The 24,886-nt window shown below is 44.0% G+C and overlaps 1 protein-coding gene across 1 annotated transcript in view; it reads right to left on the bottom strand.

Moving 5' to 3' along the window:
• The window catches only part of TMEM117 (transmembrane protein 117), a 418,706-nt gene that overhangs the window by 226,539 nt on the left and 167,281 nt on the right, over positions 1 to 24,886 (bottom strand). The window contains exon 4 of the mRNA XM_060244943.1: positions 11,052 to 11,151. Coding sequence (XP_060100926.1) covers positions 11,052 to 11,151 — 100 coding nt within the window. The remainder of the gene's footprint in view (positions 1 to 11,051; positions 11,152 to 24,886) is intronic.

The following is a 24,886-nucleotide window of genomic DNA, read 5'->3' as shown; positions in this document are numbered from 1 at the left end:
GGAGCCTCCAACGCCTCCATCCACCAAGCCTGAACCCTAGGGATTGGACAACTACCTGAAGGAGTCTTGGAGCAGCATACAATCACCTTCCCTTCCTCTCCCCACAACAGACACCCTGTAAAGTAGGTGGGGATGAGAGCTGTGATTGACCCAAGGTCATGAAGATGGCTTTATGTGGAGAAGTGGAGAATCAAACCTGGTTCTCCACATTAGAGAGCCAGTTTGGTGCAGTGGTTAGGAGCACAGACTGTAATCTAGGGGAACTGGGTCTGATTCCCCGCTCCCCCACATGCACCTGCTGTTGTGAACTTGAGCCAGTCACAAGTTCTTTCAGAGCTGTTCTCTTAGATCAGTTCTTGAAAGAGCTCTCTCATGTCCACCTACCTCAGAAGGCATCTGTTGTGGGGAGGGGAAAGGAAAGGAGATTGTAAACTGCTCTGAGACTCTGAGTAAAGGGCAGGATGTAATTCCAATCTTTTCTTCTTCTTCTTCTATGATATGTCATCTTTACTGAAACGAGTAGGTATAGCCCAAACAATGCTTTGCTTAAGTTCAGTGGTGGAAAAAAGGACAGAAATGTGATTAAAATGAGTGTGTACTTGGGGACTGTAACTTGGGGAGTGAGTACTTGGGGAATGTAAACAGTGTGATCTAAAGCCACGGGAGGAGGGAACCTTCAAGTACAGATCTTCTCTCCAATTTAATAGATAATGTATGAGGCATTAGATACATTCTGCTATACAAAACATCATTTGTTTATGTTTCACCTGTACTTTGTTTAATATTTGATCTTCTATGTATCCTCTTAAGTGGCTTACACGGGTTTGTTTGTTTGTTTTTAAAAGAGCAGGAACTCCATGGATTGAAATTATTCTGATAAATCAAAACCTATTGCCTAAATTAGAACAGGGGAAAGTAGCAGAAGTTAATCTTTGTGAAATACTTGCAACATATTCTTAGAATTGGAAACGATACATGATAGACTTCTCCAGAAGGGGTATGGTAAGAAACTGAAACAAGCACCTGTAAACCAAAAACCCTCCTTCACTTGACCAAGGATAGCAAAGAATTACATCGCATTGCATGAATGTAAGAAGTTAATGAATATTTAGAAGATTTTCAGAAGTCCATTTGTTGCCAAAGTAGTAACTCTGGGCTTTCTGAAACACATTAAAATCAGGATGTTAAATAAAAATGTGTTCAAAACAGACAGGATTGTGTAGTTGCTATGACAAATGGGTTTCATGTGAGAAATGCACTGCACTAATGAAGTTCAGTGTGTACTATTATCCATAATAATCTGTGGTTATAATTTTTCAGCCTACCCATACCATAGAATTGGTCAGAAGTAAAATAGGATGTACCCATTGATGCTATTTTGAAAGAAGGGTGTGACAAAATTAGGATGGGGGGAGGTACCACCTTTGATTACACTAATGGGCAGATTTTTAAAGCAGAATGCATTATTTTTAGGAAAGGGAACTGAGTCCTTTGATTAAATTTGCTCACCTAGTATTCTTCTTCATAAGGCTGTTTGTATTGTATTATCGCCACTAAACACATAATAGAAGAAATTAAATTTAGTAAAAACATTCATGATAAATCATCTTGTAATGTAATGTTGGCCCAACATACTAGCTATAAGAATGAAAAGTTGTATATGCATTCAGGAAACCATTCTACATTTCTAGTCTGAATTCTAATTTGACTAGTAATCTCCTTTTTCAAGGGGACATCTTGACTTTCCTACTTGCTTTTATTCTCTTATCTTAATCATCAATAAATCTTCAGATGACAAACCAGCAAACAAAAGTATAAATACATGAGTTAATTAAACCAAAGTCCCTTCTTCACTTGGCCAATTATGGCAAAGATTTACATTGTATGGTGAGACTTCCGGGGTTGGAAAATGCCGAGCTGAACTGCTTCTCAGAAGGGAAGCAGGCTGGAACTTCTGTTCGGGGTAGTGGAAGGCAATCTAATGCCTACTGCCTACTTTCTCAGTCAGAGATCAGTCCAAGATATGCACAAGTAACTCTGAGGAGATTTACCTTGGCTAAAAGGGAGTCCCAGGGGGGGGGGCTCCTTTGAGGCTTTGAGGGATCTCCGGAGACGAGTTGCATTTTCATCATCTGCAGAAGTTTCCAGAGTCATTTATTTGACATAAGCTCGACAGGATCCTAGTCTTCTTTGATACTGCTAAACATCTAAAGCTATACAAGACCGGTGTTGATCTGGATAACTACAGAAAAGGTACAGATTGCTATCTTTCATTCCGGGACTAATTAAAGTTAAACAAAATAAAATCAGAAGGTGGGAAATTGAAATCTAGAAAGCTTGGAAGAAGGGGAGAAGGGGCAAAATTTGGGCTTTGTAAATTTAAAGGACAGTGCTAAAAAGTGGAAAGGAATGTATTGTTTTACTTGATAATGAAAGGGATGAGGGAGATGATAACTGCTTCCAAAAAAGAAATTGGAAAAGATATTGAAGAGCTAAAAAAAGATATAGAGGATCTCAGAAATGAGACTGTGGTGACATCAAAAAAAGTGCAAGAGGTGGAAGGGAGAGTGAAAGTACATGATTCCACCTTGTTAAAAATACAAGAAAAAGTGGCAATTCATGACTGCAAATTTATGGAAACCCAGATACGTCTGAGAGAAGTACCTGAGGATGAAGAAACTGATTTGAAAGAATATATAATAAAAAAAATTGCAGAATTTTTGGAGGAAGATCCTGAAGGGACTAGAAACATGTATGATTATATGTATAGAGTGAACTCACTATATGCCAAGAAAAATAATCTACCAAGAGATGTGGTTATAAGATATATGACAAAAGAAATGGTGGGAAAAATCATGAATAAAAACTTTTAAAAGACATTGATAGTGGGAGGCAGCAAAGTAAGAATTATGAAGGAGTTGCCAAGACAAGTGATACATGACAGAAGAGCATATAAGAAATTGACAGAAAAATTACGGGATAATGAAATGAAGTATAGATGGATAATACCTGAAGGTTTGAGCTTTGAGCTACAAGGAAAAAGGATTACAATTACAAGCACACAGGAACTGCGTGGATTTTATGAAGAACATAAAGAATTCGCACCATGATGGATTACAAATTATTATCTTGGAATGTAAATGGACTAAATTCACCACAAAAAAGAAAGGCAACATTGGATTAAAAAGCAAAATTGTAATATAGTTTGTTTACAAGAAGTACATATCAAACAAAAGGATTATAAATTTTTATGGAATAAACAATTGGGACTAGAATTTCATTCATTGGCTGAACAGAAGAAAAGGGGAGTGATTTTTTATATTAAACAAGAATTGGACCCGAAACTAGTGTTTATAAAGATAAAGATGGAAGATTTGTAGTGGTAAAAATAATATTAAAAGAAAAAAAAATTACTGGGACTGTATGCACCAAATGGAGCAAAGGATGCTCCATTTTTATAATGTCATTTTTAAAAGACATTATACAACAATTTGATAAAGTGGCATATGATCAAGTTTTGATAATGGGGGACTTTAATGGAACAATTAAGAACACACTGGATAGGTCCTGGGGAAAAAAATAATAAGGAAGAAAAATTGCCGAAGTCTTTTTTTCAATTGGTCAAACAAGAAAATTTGGAGGATATATGGAGGAAATTTAATCCTGAAGTGCGGGACTATACCTTTTTTTCAGCAAGACATAAAACTTTTTCCAGAATTGACATATTGTGGGGTACTAAAGATGTAGGTCTTATAACAAAGAAAAAAGAGATTTTACCTAAAATAGGGGCGGATAATAACCCAATAATGTGAATTACAAAATTGTCTAAAAAGTCAAGAAGATGGAGATTGAATGAAGATTTACTACAGAATAAAGAAATAGTGACATCTCTAGAAAATGAAACTAAAGCTTTCTTCCAAATAAACGATAAAGAAGATATAGAATTTCAGATGGTGTGGGATGCTTATAAAGCAGTAATGAGAGGAATATTGATTACATTGAATAATAAAGACAAGAGGGCAAAAGAAAAACAGATGCTGGACATTCAAAATGAAATAAAGAAAAAAGGGAAACTGAGAAAAAGGCCAGGGAAAAAGAAAATTATGAGGGAGATTACAATATTACAAACACAAATGAGACATTTGTTAAATAAAGAACTGGAATGGAATCTGAAAAGGTTGCAGCAAAAATCTTTTGAGGGAGCAAATAAACCTGGAAAATATTTGGCCTGGCAATTGAAGAAAAAGAGAGAAAGTAAAATTATTAATAAAATTGTGGTGGATGGAAGAGAGGTGGTAGATCAAGAAGGAATAAAAAGAGAATTCTTTAAGTATTATGCCAAATTATTTAAGGGTGTTAAAATAAAGAAAGAAAAGATGGAAGAGTATTTACAAAAGATTAAAATAGCACCCTTAACAGAAAATATGGAAAAAGTCTTGAACGATCCAATTGAAAAAATAGAAATTGAAGCAGCAATTAATGCAATGAAAAATGGAAAAGCACCTGGGCCAGATGGATATACAGCTAAATTTTTTAAAACCCTCAAAGAGGAGTTAATCCCGAAACTTCAGAAATTGATGAATATGATAAGAACAAAAGGGAAAATACCAAATACGTGGAAGGAAGCTGTTATTTCGTTGATTCCAAAGGAAGATAGAGATGTTACAAACGTAAAAAATTATAGACCAATTTCATTATTAAATAATGACTATAAAATATATACAAGAATCTTGGCAGAATGGTTCAAACAATATTTGATAAACTTTATAAAGGAAGATCAAGCGGGGTTTCTTCCCAAAAGGCAAATAAGAGACAATATCAGAACTGTTGTAAATATTGTAGAATATTATGAAAGACATCCAGAAAAGGAAGTAGCATTATTCTTTGGGGAAGCAGAGAAAGCATTTGACAATTTAAATTGGGATTTTATGTTTGCAGTAATGGAGAAAATGGAGCTGGGAGAAAGCTTTATAAGAATGATAAAAGCAATATATACTGAACAATGTGCAAGGCTATGTATAAATGCTGATCTTACAGAAGACATGATAATTAGTAAAGGTACAAGACAAGGTTGTCCACTTTCCCCACTGTTGTTTATAATGACTCTTGAAATATTACTGATGCAAATTCAAGAAGATAAAGAAATAGAAAGGATTTACTTACAAATACAGAGCATTTGCAGATGATATAATGTTTATAAATGAAAACCCCATACAAGTCACACCTTTGTTGTTAGCCAAAATACAAGAATATGGGGAGTTGGAGGGACTTTGTATTAATAAAGAAAAATCAAAACTTCTATGTAAAAATATGCAAATAAATAAGCAACAAGAATTGCAGAGACTAACAGGCTGTGAAGTTACCTCTAAGGTAAAATATTTGGGTGTGGAGATAACAATGAAGAATATTGATTTGTTCAAAAATAATTATGAGAAGCTATGGCGTAAAATGAATTAAGATATGTTAAAGTGGAATAAACTTAATTTGTCACTGTTGGGTAGAATAGCCGCAATTAAAATGAATATTCTACCAAGAATAATGTATTTGTTTCAAATTATTCCGATTGTTAAAGACAGTAAACAATTTAATAGATAGCACAGAAAAATTTCAGAGTTTGTGTGGGCGGGGAAGAAACCAAGAATTAAAATGAAAATTTTAACGGATGCAAAAGAGAGAGGCGGATTTCAATTACCAGACTTAAAATTATATCATGAAGCAGTTTGCTTAGTATGGATAAAAGAATGGATAATGTTGTTAAACAAAAAACTCTTAGCGTCGGAAGGTCATGGAAATAAATTTGGCTGGCACACTTATATGTATTATGGGGGGGGGAGATAGACGGCTTTTTCTCTCACCATTATATAAGAAACAGCTTGCTAAATACATGGATGAAATATAAGAAATATGAAGATGAGAGAAAACCGTTATGGATAGTGCCAGCAGAAGTGATAAAAATAAAAGCTGAGACGGGTGAAGAAAAGTGGTTGTCATATAATCAACTATTAAAAATACAAAGTGTCAAAATAGAATCGAAAACTGCTGAAGAGCTGAATAATAAATATGATTGGTTTCAAATGCAACAAATAAAGAGCTTGGTGGAGAATGACATTAAAACTGAAGGAATAAGAAAAGAGCAAACAGAAATGGAAAAGTTCTGCTTGGAGACAATGAAAAATTAATTTCAAAATTATATAAATTACTTTTAAAATGGTCTATGGAAGATGAAGAAGTGAAATCTCAAATGATTAAGTGGGCAATTAATGTAAATAAAGAAATACAGATGGAAACTTGGGAATATTTGTGGAAGAACTCTATGAAGCTTTCGACGTGTCGTAGTATTAAAGAGAACTGTTTTAAAATGATGTATAGATGGTATATCACTCCTAAGAAATTGGCAAAGATGAATAATAAGATGCCAGACAGATGTTGGAAATGTAAAAAACATGAAGGTTCTTTCTACCATATGTGGTGGACTTGTGAAAGAGCAAAAAAGTATTGGCAGATGATTCAACAAGAAATTTCTAGGATCTTGGGATATGAATTTAAGAAAGTTGCAGACACTTTTCTGTTGGGATTACAAATGGAAAAATTTCCAAAAGAAGATAGAACTATAATTTGGTACTTGCTTTCAGCTGCTAGGACATTATATGTGCAGTTGTGGAAGCAAGAAAAAATACCAGAGAAATGGAATTGGATTGTAAAAGTTATGACATGGAGTGAAATGGACAAATTAACAATATTTTAAGAGACTATGATTTAGAAGTTTTTAAGATGGAGTGGAAAAAGTTCAGAAGATATGTAGAAAAAGAGTGGAAAATAAAAGGACATTGGACATTTTTTGATAATGATTAAGTCTTAGAAAAAAGAAGAATATTGATTTTTGTTTTTATTAGTTAAGGGTACCTTTAAACATTAGTACGTTAAGTAAATAACACCGGCGGGGGTCAAGAACTGGGGGGGAGGGGGGTAGAAAGTAATATATGGGATAGATAAAAGAAGTTATTAATGATGCAAGAAATATAATTTGTTACCATATGTTACCAAATAAAATTGTTTTAACACGAGAAAAAAATTAACAAGTCTCTACGACATAACTCTGGATATATACATGGAACCTGGTTTTCTGAAGGATGTCCACACTGGGGTCTAATGAAACATCCTAGTTTGTTTACTCACATGAGTTTTGAAATTCCACTTTGTTGCACTGAATTGACATCCATTCTTATTCTTTTTGTAAAAGTAGATTTGTCAGGCCAGTTTATACTACATACTGATATTTCAAGCATTCTGTGTATCATATTCATTGGGATACAGATATAAGCATCAGAATTGGAAATACAGGATTTTCAATCTGGAAAAATTACTGATACTTCACCATCTGCCCATTTTAAACCAAATTAAAAAAAATATATATCCTAAAAATCAACTTCACACTATGTGCTTGTTATGTAATGAGCAGAACATGAAGCAGGGTCATCCCTATACACTGTGGATCCTGAGATGCAGGCCACACATTCCCCTAGTTTTGCAAGATATCCAAGTCTCATGAGATTAGCACTACTACTGATTACCTGTATAGATAATGCAGCCAGGAGCTTGAACTTCCAGCTGCAAACTGCCATGACAGAGCATCCCAAGAGTGCAGACTTTGGGGCAGTGGTCTTAATTTAGACCATTTCCACGGTAGTGAAATTGACTTTTTAAAGCTGCACATTATGTGAAAATTTTCCACAGTAGATTTTTTCTCACCAAGAGCAAACCTGAAGTTTTATTCTTCTTACCCTGCATTTTTGGAACTTGCTAAATCTGGGGATTCTGAAAAAAGCAGGGTAAGAAGGAAAAAAAATTGGGTTTGTACCTGGTGAGGAAGAATCTACTGCAGAAAATTTCACATAACACACAGATTTAAAAGCATAAATGTGCGGAAATTCACTACTGTGGAAATAGTCTCCTCAAGGGCCAAGTCTGCCTGAAGCAATCATCATATTGGTTGGAAATAGGTTAGTTGCTTTCTTCCAAGCAGACATGCCAATAATAAACATTCAGGTTTCTAAAAAAAAAAAAGGTGCATTTGTTGCAAAATTGGATGATGCCATTTAAAGTATATTTCTTTTAAAAAGTATATAATGTAGATTTTGCCTATTATGTACCTTTCAACTAGCTCTGCCCCTCAAGTATTTTTCAGTCCAGTCACTAAACATTTTGATCATCTTCACCTCTTCAGTATTAAATTTTATAACCAAGATGGAACAAACTTCTGTGTTTCTAGTCAGGATTTGAACTGACATCAAAATAACAATTCAGCACCTATGTCATTATAACTATGGCTGCATCCATATGGCAAAGATTGTTGGTGTTCCCTCTACTATTGTTGTGAATGCAGGCTGTCACACTGCAGGGGACCAAAAGGGTCTTCTACTGGCTGCCACCACTGCAAGGGACCACGAAGGGCCTTCTACTGGCTGCCATCACTCTAGTAAGGCTCTGTTTGGGAGGGCCCAGAGCACCCACAAAACCTGTCTTCCTTATTAGCAAACTCCTTCTATCTGAAGAGATGTTAGGATCCAGGCAGAATAACAACAAGTTTATTATAAGTACTCAAAACAAGTGATTTGTAAAAAACTTTTAGTGCAACAGTGAATATGAAAACAGTAAAGCTTGGTACAGAGAAATAGAAGCCCTGACTCAACTAACTATACATTCTCTTCCTCTTATTCCAGTTGACTCACTCAACCTCCATGGATGAGGGATTTCTTTCCAGCTGCAGCCTTCTCCATCCCAGCCATCCCAGAGAGAACCACTCCTGACTGCAGCCTTTCCAGTAGGGTTGCCAATCCGCAGTTGGGGGCAGAAGATCCCCTGGTTTAGAGGCTCCCCCCCACACACACACACACTTCAGGGTCATCAGAAAGTACGGAGTGGGAGGGAGGGAAATGTCTGCTGGGCACTCCATTATACTCTATGGAGACCAATTCCCAAAGAGTATAATGGATAATTGATCTGTGGGTATCTAGGACTCTGGGGGGCAATTTTTTTTAGGTAGAAGCAGCACACTTTCAGCATAGCATCTGGTGCCTCTCCTCAAAATACCCCCAAGTTTCAAAAAGATTGGACCAGGGGGTCCAATTCTATGAGCCCCAAAAGAAGGTGCCCCTATCCTTCATTTTTCCAAATGGAGAAAAGGCAAATTAAAAGGCATGCAGTCCTTTTAAGTTTGATGGCCATAACTCCTTTCAGAGTTCAATTATACTTGTCACACCCTTCTAGAGTTGCCAAGTCCAATTCAAGAAATATCTGGGAACTTTGGGGGTGGAGCCAGGAGACATTGGGGCCGAGTCAGGAGCAAGGGTGTGACAAGCATAACTGAACTCCAAGGGAGTTCTGGCCATCACATTTAAAGGGACGGCCCACCTTTTCAATTCCTTCCTTCCATAGGAAATAATGAAGGATAGGGGCACCTTCTTTTGGGGTTCATAGAATTGGACCCCCTGGTCCAATCTTTTTGAAACTTGGGGGGTATTTTGGGGACAGGCACTAGATGTTATACTAAAAATTTGGTGTCTCTACCCCAAATAACAGCACCCCCCCCAGAGCCCCAGATACCCGCAGATCAATTCTCCATTATTTTCTATGGGAATAAATCTCCATAGGGAATAACAGAGTTCCCAGCAGACATTTCCCTCCCCTCCCCCTGCTTTCTGATGACCCTGAAGCGGGGGGAGGGCCTCCAAACCAGGGGATCCCCTGCCCCCACCTGGGGATTGGCAACCCTACACCCTTGCTTCTGGTTCCACCCCCAAAGCCCCCAGATATTTCTTGAGTCAGACTTGGCAACCGCACTTTCCAGAGAGAACAACCTCTCTCTCCAGCTACGCCTATTTATGCTTTCCTCCCAGGTCCCACCCCTCTGGGCCAGTTTTCCTCCAAAACTGTTACTGACCCAATCAGAGGGACAGAAGGGATTCTGGGAAATGTAGGCCATGTAGCTACTCCTAAACAGGCTTCCCTGGAGCCTGTAGGCCTCACTAGGCCTAGGATCATGACACAGGGGCATTTACAGTGGAAACTGGGCACCCATTCAGTAGTTTTCCCTACACTTTCCTTGTCTAAGTTCTCCATGGCCATTGTTCCTCCCTCACATTAGGAGGAAGGGTGACCATGGGGAAGTGAGGCAAGGAAGATGGCAGCGATATCAGTGGAACCAAATGTGTTCAAAGATCAAGATGGGTGATAGTCTGTCTGTAGCAGCAGAAGAGAGTAAGAGTCCAGTAGCATCCTAAAGACTAACAAAATTTGTAGTATGATATGAGCTTTTGTGAGTCACTGCTGATTCACTGCTCACTATATCTGAAGAAGAGAGCAGTGATTCATGAAAGCTCATACCCTACCACAAATTTTGTTAGTCTTTAAGGTGCTACTGGACTCTTACTCTTTTATACTTTCCTGTTCACACACAGTGCAAAGGCACTGTGACCAAAGCTTTTTTTTTAAGAAAAAAGCCCAGCAGGAACTCATTTGCATATTAGGCTACACCCTCTGATGTCACCATTCTTTCACACAGGCCTTTTAAAAAAAAGAAACCCCCCTGCGGGGACTCATATGCATATTAGGCCACACCCCTTAAGCCAAGTCTACCGGAACTGCGTTCCTGTTCATTCCTGCTCAAAAAAAAAAAAGCCCTGACTGTGACTGCAACCTTTCCCAAATGATCATACCAAAGCAGGGATGGGAAAACATCACAGCAAGCAAAGTGCTGGGGAAAATGAATAATGGATAATTAGGGGAAAGACATGGGATGAATGCTCAAAAAACAAACACCTCTCCCCTCCACTTTAGACATAAAACTTAAGCAAACCCTCCAAGTAGAAGCAGCCTGTATCAGCTTTGGATTTCTCTTTCACAAATGTATCCAACAGCTGACTACCATGCCGCTATTACTTTAGAACTTATTTGGTTTGAACATATTTTAAAGTGTTTTCAGGTTACTTGGGTTTTCAATAGTTCATCACGTTTTCCTTGTTTCAGGTTGGTATTTTTTCAGAACCTCTTACCATCCAAGCTGTGACAAAGTCTCCCATCCAGGTCCCCACTGCTGCTACCTTCATAAAACTTTCATTTCTGATGCCCATGAAGTCTGTTATAATGTATGCCCTGTAAATGCAAGCATATATATTGTAAGTTATAGATATTCAGTTACTGAAAAATATAGATGATATGTTTTTGGCTGATTCAAAGTAGAGGAGGAGAAAAAAGATTCATCAGTCAAAAATGGCCTTTTGTATTACAGTCTGGATATGTTACAAATCTTATGCATATTTGTCTAGGATATAAAATCCTAGTGGGTTCAGTGCAGCTTATTCATGTATGCCTATCTAGGATTACAGCTACAGGCTACAATTCTATGTCTACTCGCATTGGAGTAAGTGGAGTTAGTCTACCCAGACAGAAGGCTCACACAGAGTGAATTTAGCATTAAACTGAGACACAGAGAAAAGATACTCATACAGGGCTGGGGTTGAGGTCAGATTCAATCCATAGTGCTCCAATAATGTCTATTACAAAGAACTGTGCAGCCTGAATGAATGCCATTTTTTCACACCAGGATTTGGCACAAGAAGTAACCATGTTAGTTGCCCAACCCACACAGTTCTTCCTAAGAGATGTTATCAGAGCAGCATGAAATCCAGCTCCTCCAAAAAACATAAACATTGCTTTTGCTAGTGCCTTAATTCTGCATAAACTAATTCTATTCAAGCAATGAATCTGGGCATATAAGCAGGGCCAGCTCTCTCACTAGGCAAACTAGCCGGTTGCCTAGGGCGCCAGGAGTGAGGGGGTGCCAAATCGGGCTCCCCCCTCCTGGTGCCCAAGACAACCGCCTAATTTGCCTCCCTCCCCTCCGCCAGCTCCCTCCTGCCTGCCACACGCCCGCCCCCCCAGAAGCTCGCCCTGCCGCCCCTGAAGCCAGCCCTTCCACACCCACTGCCAGCTCCCTCCTACCGTCCCATCGAAATTCGCCCTGCCGCCACTGCCAACTGCCTTCCTCCCGCCCTCTGAAGCTTGCCCTGCCATCCCCACCCCCAGCTCCCTCCCGTCCCCCCCCCAAAGTTTGCCCTGCTGCTGTTGCCAGCTCCATCCCTCCCACCCCCCCAAGCTCGCCCTGCTGCCGCCAGCTCCTGCTCAGTCTGAGAAGCTTGGCGCTACTCATGAGTAGACGCTACTTGCGAGTAGGCCCATGCCCAACCCCCCCCCCCCCGTGCTCTGCTCACCCCCCCCCCCTGCTTGTCGCGAGGGCACCCAGCCTTACCAGCTCTGAGGTCTGTGGGTGTTTTGAAGAGACCTCTGGAGGAAGTTTCTTTCCCCTCGGGAGCTGGTATGACTGGGTGACCTCACGGCAAGGGAGGGGAGCGAGCGGAGCGCAGGGGGTTGGGCTGGCAGGCACGGGGCTACTCGTGAGTATCGCCTGCTGCCTACTCATGAGTACCACCCGCGGCAGGCATGGAGACTATGGGGTGGGCAGAGCTGTGCTGCCTAGGGTGTCGGAAGGACTCGGGCCAGGCCTGCATGTAAGGAAAGCTGCAATGCTGGCATTTGCTGCTTAGATTGGTCAAAAGAAACAGAACTTTACTATTTCTGCTGCTCCCTCACCAAAAACATAACCATAGGGCCCACCAAGGCCTTTTGGGTAAAAAAAAAGCCCAGCAGGAACTCATTTGCATATTAGGCCACACCCATCTGATGTCACCATTGTTTCATAAAGGAATTCAGCAGGAATTCATCTGCATATTAGGCTACACCCCCTAATGTCAAGCCAGCTGGAACTGGGCTCCTGTGCATTCCTGCAATTAGAAAAGCCCTTTTTTACCACTCATTTAAAACCACTCCTGCAAAAAAAGACTTTTAATTTCACCTATGAAATAGAGACACTCAACCTATAACATTTTGAGTCATGCAGTTGGATATTTGGAAAGAACTGTGCAAACACCTCTCTTCGCTGAATCCTAACAAGAAGCAATTGTTGCATTTGTTCTAACCTTTGGGTGACCAGAAAAAAAATCATTTCCTGACACTCACCTACAGTTATGAAAATGTGTACACTAACAACCATGTCTTGGAACTGTAACTCTAGAAAAACAAGTTCACTTCAAATCATGAAGATATATTCTCCCACCACCACCAATATTTCCTGCTGCCTGTAGTGACTCTAGATCAGTTCTAAGGGAACAACCAGTTCTAGAACCTATGACTAGCTCTGACCTTCACAAGAACTTCTTTCATTCTGTTCCTGCATAGTTTGTGGTCACATCTACATAATTGATATATTTTTGATCCTTCATGCTGTCTCTGTGAAAATATTAAATGTTAAAACCGTGCATAAAAAGCACTCATGAGAGAGATGTTAAGGCAGCTTTTGGTAAGTTCTGAAAACAAACACGTGGATCAAGAATAAGATAAGAGTGTATGTTTTGTTACAAATTTTGTTTATGTTTGCAGTCCCTCTAAGCTTTTATCTTGGAAATACGCATGAGCCTGAGGAAGCGATTCTGGGAAAGAGGGTCTCACCAGCGTCCTGTTGTCTGGCGAAAGATCTTCACACAAGGGACTGGTTCTTATGGACTAAGGCATCAGTTTAATAAGCTCAAGGACTATTTTGAAGTGTACACTTTATTTTGTGTTATTATCTGTATGTGTCTTTAAGAATCGTCACGTCATAACGAGTGCTTTTTATGCACCGTTTTAACATTTAATATTTTCACAGAGACAGCACGAAGGACAATGAGTGGTCTATAAGTTTTCTGCCGCACGTAAGGCTGTGTGTCAAGCATGGAAAATTCTAATAACCAGACATGGTTGCAAAGTTCTAGTTTATTGATAATCCAATGTTGCTCTTTCAATGGACTCATTGAAAGTGATACAGGACAATTGAGTACATACAGTATTAAAAGATACTTCAAAGGAGCAAAGCGAGATAAGGGAGGAATGTCACACTAGCGTGTGAAAAGCTACAGTTTATGTATTCAACTATCTATTGTGGTTACAATCTCCTGTCTTCCCAGGCTTTTGTCTGGGAACAGGTTTGGCACTCTCTACCTTCAAAGCATTCCTACATTTGTTACATTAAATGAGACTGAGGGAAAGGCATAGGGAGGAAGCAGGGGGTTGCATATCAGAACACTAAATGGGTTTAAATACCTTCAGTCAACATCATAAAGAAAAGAGCAAGATTCACACTTATATGACATAGTGTACCCAGTTTTGGGTTTGGTGTTTTTGGTGTTTGTTAAGCAGCCTTCTCTTTTTATTGTGAGTTTTTCTAGGGCTAGATGCAGCAATGGAGTGCACTGGTTGCAGTTCTGGGCCCATTTGTGGTGGTGGAGCACACTGGCTCCTCTGCTGTCCCTCCTCACCAAGCCAGCAAGGATAGCAAGGATAGAGGATGAGCAAATGACAAGGGTGGGGGGTAGAGGAGTGCCAAGGGTGAGTTTGGGGCATGAAGAGAGCAAGAGTAGTGAATTGAGTGAATGCCAAGGGTGGGAGGTAGCAGAGTGCCAAGTTTGTAGGATAGATGCGAAGAGAACAAGAGTGGGGGTGAGGGAATGCCAAGGGTGGGGGTTGAGGAGTGACAAGGAGGGGGGTAGAGAGGGAAACCTGCAAATATGGGGATGAGTGGGTGCCAAGGGTGTGAGTAGATGGGGAGAGCAAGTGTGGAGGTGACTGAATATTAAGGGTGGGGTAGACAGGGAAAGCTGCAAAGGAGGGTGTGAGTGGAGTGCCAAGGGTGGGGGAAGGTAGGAAGAACAGCAAGTGTGGAGGTGAGTGGAGAGCCAAAGGTGGGGGGGTTAGGTGAGAAGAGCTCTAAAGGTAGAGGTGAATATTGCATCATGGGTGGGTGGCAGGTAGGGAGAGCAGCAAGGGTTGAGTAGACAGATAAAAGATGGGAAGGGCAAAAGAGATGGAGGGTAGATTGATAGAGAAGCGAAATGGGAGAAAAGAGTGAAATAGGGAGAAGGTTGACAGATAAATGGAATGGGATAAAGTGGAGTGGAGATTGCTAGAGGAGGAAGAGGGAAGGAAGCAAAGATAGGGAAGGGATGCACTCTCCTTGCAAGTTTCTTGCAGATCTCACTTGTTGTCTATAAACAATATATTCAAATTTTGATAAAGTTGTAAAGTCCTCAATCTACTGGATTACTGTAGGTGGGCAATTATCTTTCCCTTTTGTAGCATAACTTTTTTTATTTATTCTATTTCATTTATACCCCTCCTATATCCTTTAGTGGGGACCCTTAGTGGCTTATAATGTTGCCTTCCATTTTATCCTCATAACAGCCATTTGAGGTAGTTTAGGGTGAAGGTCTGTGACTTGCTTAAGATCATCCAGTGATCTTCCATGGCGTAGTGAGAATTCAACCCTGGGTTTCCCAGTTCCTAATCCAACAACTGAACCACTACATCATAATGGCTCACAAATTACCCAGCTCTTATCCATCTGTCCAGGAAATTATGATGCAACATACACCAAGCCTAAATCAGTAAATTCCTTTTGAGCTGTTTCATATTTCATTTTCATAAACGCTACAAGGAACTGATTGTATATATTAAAAAATCCCCCCAAAAAAGTCTCTTTCACAGTTCCTTCAAACAGTTTACCATGGCCTACCAAATCCCAGATCAAGGGATGTCAAAATGAATGCCAACAAACCAAAAACATCCATTTTTAAATAAGTTAGTATGCTGGAAAACTTAAGACGGATAGTACCTGACCAAACATGCTGACTTGGATCCTGCATATATTTCCATTGGCATGAGAAATCTGATTTCCCCAAGCGATTCCAGGGTGCTCTTTGCTCCTTAGGAACAGCATTTGGGAGGTGTTTGGGGGTGCTGTGATAGGAAGGAATTAGAAGGTCACTTCCCTTCTTGCATCCTCAGAAATTTGGGCAGGATCCAAACCATTGGGTGCAAGTTGAGCTTCAATGATTCTGCTAGTGCCACTATTTGACATATATGCTGGGAGTTGTCTGCCTCATTTTAGAAGCTATCTGAGCAATAAATCCAGCAGGCAATCCAGTTTTAAAGACAGTTAAAATAACACCATTGTTCTGTGCTTTAGTGGTTTGGACACATCTTTTTCTGTTCATAAATCTAGTTTTTTAAACGGAGCTTGACAAATCTTTATTCCTTCTTTCTCTTGGTTTAATTTTAAAAAGACTAAAACAAGCATATGGAATGGTTTTTGAAAGAACTAAGAAAAGGAATCCTGAGAGTAATTATTTCTTGAACTTTGACTGTGAACCCGGATTTACAACCCATCTGGGAAGAAAACACACACACCCATCGACAGTAAATTCTCGATGTACTTAGAAATCCAGATAATTGACACAACGGGCTATCATGACTTATCTGCTGTGCAAATTGACCTGAGCATTTGCCTGCAGCTATTCTATGCTGTCAAAGAGCTAATAGGCAGATTCAAGCAGCTGAAAACATACAGGAGGTCTTGGCATGAATTTAGGGCTCCTTGGAAGGCAATTAAGTTATTTTCAATAGCCAGGTCTAGCACTAGTAGTCCAAGGTTCATATTTGGAGGAAGGTGACTAACTGTGCATTCTAAACTGAACTGCACCCTCCCAAGTCCACTGAAGTCCAGGGACTTAAAATGGAGGAACTCTACCTAGGATTGCACTATGGGTGTTATATTCTGGTAAGTACAATTAGGTTTGTGTTTTAAGTAGAGTGTTATCAAATAGCAGCTGTCTTATAGCAATCCCAACAAGAAGCTCTCAAGGCAAAAGAGAAGCAGAGGTGGTTTGCCATTGCCTTCCTCTGCGGTCTTCTTTGGAGGTTTCCCATCCAGGGCTTTTTTTCCTGCCAGAACATCATTCCAGAACTTCTCAGGCTCCCCAACCCCCCAGTGCAGAGCTCAGCGAATGTAGGTTTGTGGGAGGCCATGTGGATCCCTTCCTTCCCTTGGCAAGGCAGCCAGCACTCCTCTGAGCTTGCTGAGGCAAGCCTTGTCAGTGTGTGTATGAGTGCATGTGAGTCTTGGGGGTGAAACTGAATCATTTTTGCCATGAGCTGAATCATTTCCTCACATATAGTTTTTGACAAATGCAGGACTGCCTGATCCAGAATGACCATACCGATTGATATGAGCAAGTAAAAATGGATCACATTTTGCCACTAGTCCTAAAAGACCCAGGTAATTGCCATTATTTGGAGATCCAAAGTTGTTTCTCATTCTACAAGAGTGCATATTACAGCAATAATTCTCTCCATGACATGCCGCCAGTACTGCTATTTTGCTTTTATCGGTTCCTTTAGCTTGGAAGTTAACGTTTGCCCACACTTCCTTGTTAGGTAGGCCAACATGGCATTCCTATGCTTCTCTGAGTTTCCATGAGTTTGGATAAGATGGGGGTTTTGCCAGTCATCAAACCCGTCAGTAGCTAAATCTGTGGAAGAAGATGCAAGGTTTGGAAACAGTTTACCAACAAAGCAATAAATCCGGCCTTTTGAGGAATAAAGGAAACCCGATAGATGTTGTTTACCTTGACTTCCAGAAAGCTTTTGATAAAGTTCCTCATCAAAGGCTCCTTAGAAAGCTTGAGAGTCATGGAGTAAAAGGACAGGTCCTCTTGTGGATCAAAAACTGACTGAGTAATAGGAAGCAGAGGGTGAGTATAAATGGGCAGTCTTCGCAGTGGAGGACGGTAAGCAGTGGGGTGCCGCAGAGCTCGGTACTGGGTCCCATGCTCTTTAACTTGTTCATAAATGATTTAGAGTTGGGAGTGAGCAGTGAAGTGGCCAAGTTTGCAGAAGACACTAAATTGTTCAGGGTGGTGAGAACCAGAGAGGATTGTGAGGAACTCCTAGGGTGACCATAATGTCTGAAGGCCAGCCAGGGACACTGGGGGGGGGGGGTGCGCGCGCGCCGCCGGAAACAGGAAGTGACGTCACTTCCGGTGACATCACTTCCGGTGATGTCATGCCACCACCGGAAACAGGAAGTGGCATCACTTCCTGTGACATCATTTCCCCCGCGTCACCTGCCGGAAACAGGAAGTGACTTCACAGCACTTCCTGTGACGTCCCCAAAAATCCCCCAAATATCACCGCCGGAAACAATTTTGTTCTCAAATCCTGTATATACTTCATCAGTATATGGGATAAGGCACTTTCTCAACTGTGCTGCATAATGCAGCCTATTTATTTTGTCCTGTTGGCTCTGTTGGCTCTATCTGCGCCACCTTCATCACTTTCGGGGTGTGGATCCCCCAGTGGGGTGGTCTCCCGACTCCCTCCGCTGACTGTTTCTGATAGCCCTGCGCCCCCTCTTTCATTTGATATGTGTCCCGTGCGGGTGCCACCCTCCCGCCGGGAGATGCCGCAAAATGAGCCCCCTTGAGGCTTATGGCGGCAGGGCTCGGGGGAAGCGAGCTAGACTGCTGTTCTTTTGAGGGGTTATAGAGTGTTTCGAGCCCGTCCCTGTGGCATCGGTCCCATCGTTGTGGGACCATCGTTGTGGGACCAAGTGACAGGCACGCCGAAGCAGCCTGTCACTAATAACACCGGTCAAGATGCAGGACAGGAACCTGGAAGTGACCGACAGGCTGCTTCAGCGTGCCGCTGCGCCGGCCCCCTGGGCCCCACAATGATGGGACCGATGCCACAGGGACGGGCTCGAAACACTCTATAACCCCTCAAAAGAACAGCAGTCTAGCTTGCTTCCCCCGAGCCCTGCCGCCATAAGCCTCAAGGGGGCTCATTTTGCGGCATCTCCCGGCGGGAGGGTGGCACCCGCACGGGACACATATCAAATGAAAGAGGGGGCGCAGGGCTATCAGAAACAGCCGGCGGAGGGAGTCGGGAGACCACTCCACTGGGGGATCCACACCCCGAAAGTGATGAAGGTGGCGCAGATAGAGCCAACAGAGCCAACAGGACAAAATAAATAGGCTGCATTATGCAGCACAGTTGAGAAAGTGCCTTATCCCATATACTGATGAAGTAAATACAGGATCTGAGAACAAAATTGCACTAGAAGACACAAACACAAAGCTCCCTTACACTGAATCAGTGCTTGGGTCCACCAAAGTCAGTATTGTCACATAAGAGAAGCCCTGTTGGATCAGGCCAGTGGCCCCTCCAGTCCAACACTCTGCGTCACATAATAACATAAGAGAAGCCCTGTTGGATCAGGCCAGTGGCCCATCCAGTCCAACACTCTGCATCACATAACAACATAAGAGAAGCCCTGTTGGATCAGGCCAGTGGCCCATCCAGTCCAACACTCTGCATCACATAACAACATAAGAGAAGCCCTGTTGGATCAGGCCAGTGGCCCATCCAGTCCAACACTCTGCATCACATAACAACATAAGAGAAGCCCTGTTGGATCAGGCCAGTGGCCCATCCAGTCCAACACTCTGCGTCACATAACAACATAAGAGAAGCCCTGTTGGATCAGGCCAGTGGCCCATCCAGTCCAACACTCTGCATCACATAACAACATAAGAGAAGCCCTGTTGGATCAGGCCAGTGGCCCATCCAGTCCAACACTCTGCGTCACATAAGAACATAAGAGAAGCCCTGTTGGATCAGGCCAGTGGCCCATCCAGTCCAACACTCTGCGTCACATAAGAACATAAGAGAAGCCCTGTTGGATCAGGCCAGTGGCCCATCCAGTCCAACACTCTGCATCACATAAGAACATAAGAGAAGCCCTGTTGGATCAGGCCAGTGGCCCATCCAGTCCAACACTCTGCGTCACATAAGAACATAAGAGAAGCCCTGTTGGATCAGGCCAGTGGCCCATCCAGTCCAACACTCTGCATCACATAACAACATAAGGAGGGAGGGAGGGAAGGAAGGAAGGAAGGGAGAAAGGGAGGAAGGGAAGAAGGGAAGAAAGGAAGAAGGGAGGGAGGGAAGGAAGGAAGGAAGGGAGGGAAGGGAGGAAGGAAGGAAGGAAGGAAGGAAGGAAGGAAGGAAGGAAGGAAGGAAGGAAGGAAGGAAGGAAGGAAGGAAGGGGGAGGGAGGGAGGGAGGGAAGGAAGGAAGGAAGGAAGGGGGGAGGGAGGGAAGGAAGGAAGGAAGAAAGGAAGGGAGGAGGGAGGGAAGGAAGGAAGGCAAGGGAGGGAGGGAAGGAAGGAAGAAAGGAAGGGAGGGAGGAGGGAGGGAAGGAAGGAAGGGAAGGGAGTGAGGGAAGGAAGGAAGAAAGGAAGAAAGGGAGGAGGGAGGGAAGGAAGGAAGGAAGGGAAGGGAGTGAGGGAAGGAAGGAAGGAAGGAAGGAAGGAAGGAAGGAAGGAAGGAAGGAAGGAAGGAAGGAAGGAAGAAAGGAAGGAAGGAAGGGAGGGAGGGAGGAGGGAGGGAAGAAAGGAAGGCCGCCCCCCGCCCCCCCCGCTTTCGGCCCCCTTACCTTATTCCAGGGCGGCGGATCCAGCGGCGGCGGCGGCGGGGAGTCCTCCAGCGGCGGCCTCGCGGCGAGGGAGGGAGGGAGCTGCCGGGGCTGGCCTCTGGAGGCCTCCAGGGACCAGCGCCGGCTGCTCCGCGGCTTCCCCGTGGCCTCCGCTGGTCCCTGGAGGCCCTCCAGAGACTCTGGAGGGCCTCCAGGGACCAGCGGAGGCCGCGGGGAAGCCTTCGCTGGCCGGCGCTGGTCCCGGAAGGCCTTCCAGAGGCTCTGGAAGGCCTTCCGGGACCAGCGCCGGGTGCCCCGCGGCTTCCCCGCGGCCTCCGCTGGTCCCTGGAGGCCCTCCAGAGTCTCTGGAGGGCCTCCAGGGACCAGCGGAGGCCGCGGGGAAGCCTTCGCTGGCCGGCGCTGGTCCCCGAAGGCCTTCCAGAGCCTCTGGAAGGCCTTCCGGGACCAGCGCCGGGTGCCCCGCGGCTTCCCCGCGGCCTCCGCTGGTCCCTGGAGGCCCTCCAGAGTCTCTGGAGGGCCTCCAGGGACCAGCGGAGGCCGCGGGGAAGCCTTCGCTGGCCGGCGCTGGTCCCCGAAGGCCTTCCAGAGCCTCTGGAAGGCCTTCCGGGACCAGCGCCGGGTGCCCCGCGGCTTCCCCGCGGCCTCCGCTGGTCCCTGGAGGCCCTCCAGAGTCTCTGGAGGGCCTCCAGGGACCAGCGGAGGCCGCGGGGAAGCCTTCGCTGGCCGGCGCTGGTCCCGGAAGGCCTTCCAGAGGCTCTGGAAGGCCTTCCGGGACCAGCGCCGGGTGCCCTGCGGCTTCCCCGCGGCCTCCGCTGGTCCCTGGAGGCCCTCCAGAGACTCTGGAGGGCCTCCAGGGACCAGCGGAGGCCGCGGGGAAGCCTTCGCTGGCCGGCGCTGGTCCCGGAAGGCCTTCCAGAGCCTCTGGAAGGCCTTCCGGGACCAGCGCCGGGTGCCCCGCGGCTTCCCCGCGGCCTCCGCTGGTCCCTGGAGGCCTTCCAGAGTCTCTGGAGGGCCTCCAGGGACCAGCGGAGGCCGCGGGGAAGCCTTCGCTGGCCGGCGCTGGTCCCCGAAGGCCTTCCAGAGGCTCTGGAAGGCCTTCCGGGACCAGCGCCGGGTGCCCCGCGGCCTCTCCGCGGCCTCCGCTGGTCGCTGGAGGCCCTCCAGAGTCTCTGGAGGGCTTCCAGCGACCAGCGGAGGCCACGGAGAGGCCTCCACCACTGCCGCCGGGCCCCGCGCGCGGGCGGGGAAGGCGGGGAGTGAGGGTGGGAGCGTCCCTGCGCGTGCGCAGGGGCCCTGCGCAGGCGCAGGGACGCTCCCTCCCTCACTCCCCGCCTTCCCCGCCCGCGCCCGCGGCCCACCGGCTCCGGGGCTGCCTAAACCGGGACCTTTAATGGTCCCGGTATAGGCAGCCCGGGATCCGGGATTGGGTGGCCAGATCCGGGAATGTCCCGGGAGACCGGGACGGTCTGGCCACCCTAGGAACTCCAAAGGGATCTGTTGAGGCTGGGTGAGTGGGCATCAACGTGGCAGATGCGGTTCAATGTGGCCAAGTGCAAAGTAATGCACATTGGGGCCAAGAATCCCAGCTACAAATACAAGTCGATGGGGTGTGAACTGGCAGAGACTGACCAAGATCTTGGGGTCATGGTAGATAACTCACTGAAAATGTCAAGACAGTGTGCATTTGCAATAAAAAAGGCCAACGCCATGCTGGGAATTATTAGGAAGGGAATTGAAAACAAATCAGCCAGTATCATAATGCTCCTGTATAAATTGATGGTGCGGTCTCATTTGGAGTACTGTGTGCAGTTCTTGTCGCCGCACCTCAAAAAGGATATTATAGCATTGGAGAAAGTCCAGAAAAGGGCAACTAGAATGATTAAAGGGCTGGAACACTTTCCCTATGAAGAAAGGTTGAAACGCTTGGGACTCTTTAGCTTGGAGAAACGTCGACTGCGGGGTGACATGATAGAGGTTTACAAGATAATGCATGGGATGGAGAAAGTAGAGAAATAGGTACTTTTCTCCCTTTCTCACAATACAAGAACTCATGGGCATTCGATGAAATTGCTGAGCAGACAGGTTAAAACAGATAAAAGGAAGTACTTCTTCACCCAAAGGGTGATAAACATGTGGAATTCACTGCCACAGGAGGTGGTGGCGGCCACAAGCATAGCCACCTTCAAGAGGGGTTTAGATAAAAATATGGAGCAGAGGTCCATCAGTGACTATTAGCCACAGTGTGTGTGTGTGTGTGTGTATATATATATATATATATATATATATATATAAATTTTGCCACTGTGTGACACAGAGTGTTGGACTGGATGGACCATTGGCCTGATCTAACATGGCTTCTCTTATGTTCTTAATATACAAGCCACTCTTGGCTATATGTTTTCCCATTTGTTTTTGTTGAATAAAAAAGAGCTTTTGTGCAAAACCTGGACTGCTTTTTGTACACTCGCTTGGAATTTGAAAATGGTCCATGATGATGCAGAACTTGAGAGGAACTCCTCTCTACCCAATAGGATACTTCCTCATGTGATAATTCTGACCACAAACCAACATCTGTTACAGTAGATCTATGTTTGCTATTATCTTTATCTGCATCTGGATCACTATGGACTTTGCCTATCTTACCAGGTGTGAACTGCAAAATCTGAACATTTACATTATTTTCTTGTGGCTCTTTAGCCTCTCCCTGTCCAGTGACTCTTGAATTAGTTCTATATCTTCAGTTTGAGCCAGCATCATGGCTGCTTCCTCATAATCAGCTTGCTGTTCCACATCCTGCTTTGCTGTTTCTCTTTCAGGGAGGTTTTTGTCTGGTTGCATGCTAGTATTTGGCTCAAGCTGGATAGCATCACTGCTAGCTCTTGTTGCTTCAATGAGTGGTTGATGCACAAAAGCAGTGATTGGTCTTAACTTCATTACCATAGCATTTTCAAGTCTCTGTCTCTTGTGCTTGCTAGCATCACTCATGCTCAGATTAGAATCTAAAAAAAAAGTAAAATTCATCTTCAACTGGATAAACACATGAATCAGAGGTCCATCAGTTGTTATTGGCACAAAGTATAGATGGTTGCTGCTGAAGGGTTACAGAATTCAGTTGGGCACCCACCCTCAGCCCTGGAGGACTGAGTAGCCGGTTTGTGGGTCGTGAGCCCTGATTCGCCTTCCCACCACCTTCATGGTCTTCTGTCATTCTTCAGTAGCTGCCACCACTCACTGACTTCCCTATGCCTTTCTTGAGGGACAGTGAGACCCCTCTGGCTGACTCCTGGGGTTTGGAGATGAAAACCCCTAACTTTGGGTTTCTCCTGGAGGATTGGCACCTGCACATTTTGAGCTTTTCCCCTCCCAGGACCCTTCTTAAGGCACTGATAGTGGGCAGAGCAGGGGAGACTCCATGGTCAGAGCACCAGACTGGGGTTTTAAACAAAGATTTTATTGACTATTTACAAGTAACAGGATTTCAAACACAAAAAGTCACTTAAAATTAAACACAGAAAAGAAAACACCGGGCACAAATAACATAAGACAAAATGTAGTTCCTCTGTCCCTGAACTGATCCCTCAGGATGAGGTTCAGTTACCAACCTGCAGCCTGGCCTCCTACAGGTAGTTCTGGATCCCTCTAAGGATCCTTTCCCACTGCTGCCTTCCCTGATCCCCAAGGCCTCTCTCTGCCTGTGGGCAATCTGCACCAAGAGCCTTCTGGCCTCTCTGAGGGTTGCAGGATGACTTCCCCCTCCCAGGCTGGCTGAAGCATTTATATCTTCTGACTCCGCCCCCTGGCTTTCTTGCACTTTTTGGCCATAGAGGCATCTGGAATTTGTAGGCCTACCCTGGAGTTTTGCCCTACTTCCCAGGGTGGGTGGCCATTTTAATTAAACTAAACAACCTAAACTAAAGCAAACACAAGATGGAGTCTATTCTGTCACATCCAACAAGCCAACCCTATAGCACAATATCATTTTCCAATCTAAACATTTTCAAAAGTTTATAAACTCCCAAAATTGCCAAAAGGATTTAAAATAATTTTCTCCAAGACACGTGCAATTAGGAGGCTTGAAAAATAATGCAAAAACATAGGTTAATAATTAACTATAATTTCTCATCTAGTAATTCCAGCAGCAGCAAACAACAGGCTCCCATCCAACAATTAATACTAGCCACTTAAAAGAGCCAACTGCCAAAAAAATGCTATATGAAATAAATATGTAAAAGATTACATTCTGCAATGGCTTTAGAACAATTAATCTACTATCAATGTATGAAGCAGTATTCTTTGAATTTATTGGCATGAAAATTGATACCATCAATATTTCTTTTCATATCCAAGAAGTTCTGAGAAAGGGGTTGCAGCAAGTGCATGCTGCAGGCACCGACAGCGCTCTGTGAAGTGTGAAAGATAGACTTCCCTGCCTGGGAGGGGTGAGGCCAGTGCCAGTCACATGTGC

This window comes from Heteronotia binoei, chromosome 8 (genome assembly GCF_032191835.1).
Source record: "Heteronotia binoei isolate CCM8104 ecotype False Entrance Well chromosome 8, APGP_CSIRO_Hbin_v1, whole genome shotgun sequence".
Taxonomy (NCBI): domain Eukaryota; kingdom Metazoa; phylum Chordata; class Lepidosauria; order Squamata; family Gekkonidae; genus Heteronotia; species Heteronotia binoei.
The sequence above is the reverse complement of the archived record's forward strand: the minus strand, read 5'-3'. Positions and strand labels throughout refer to the sequence as shown.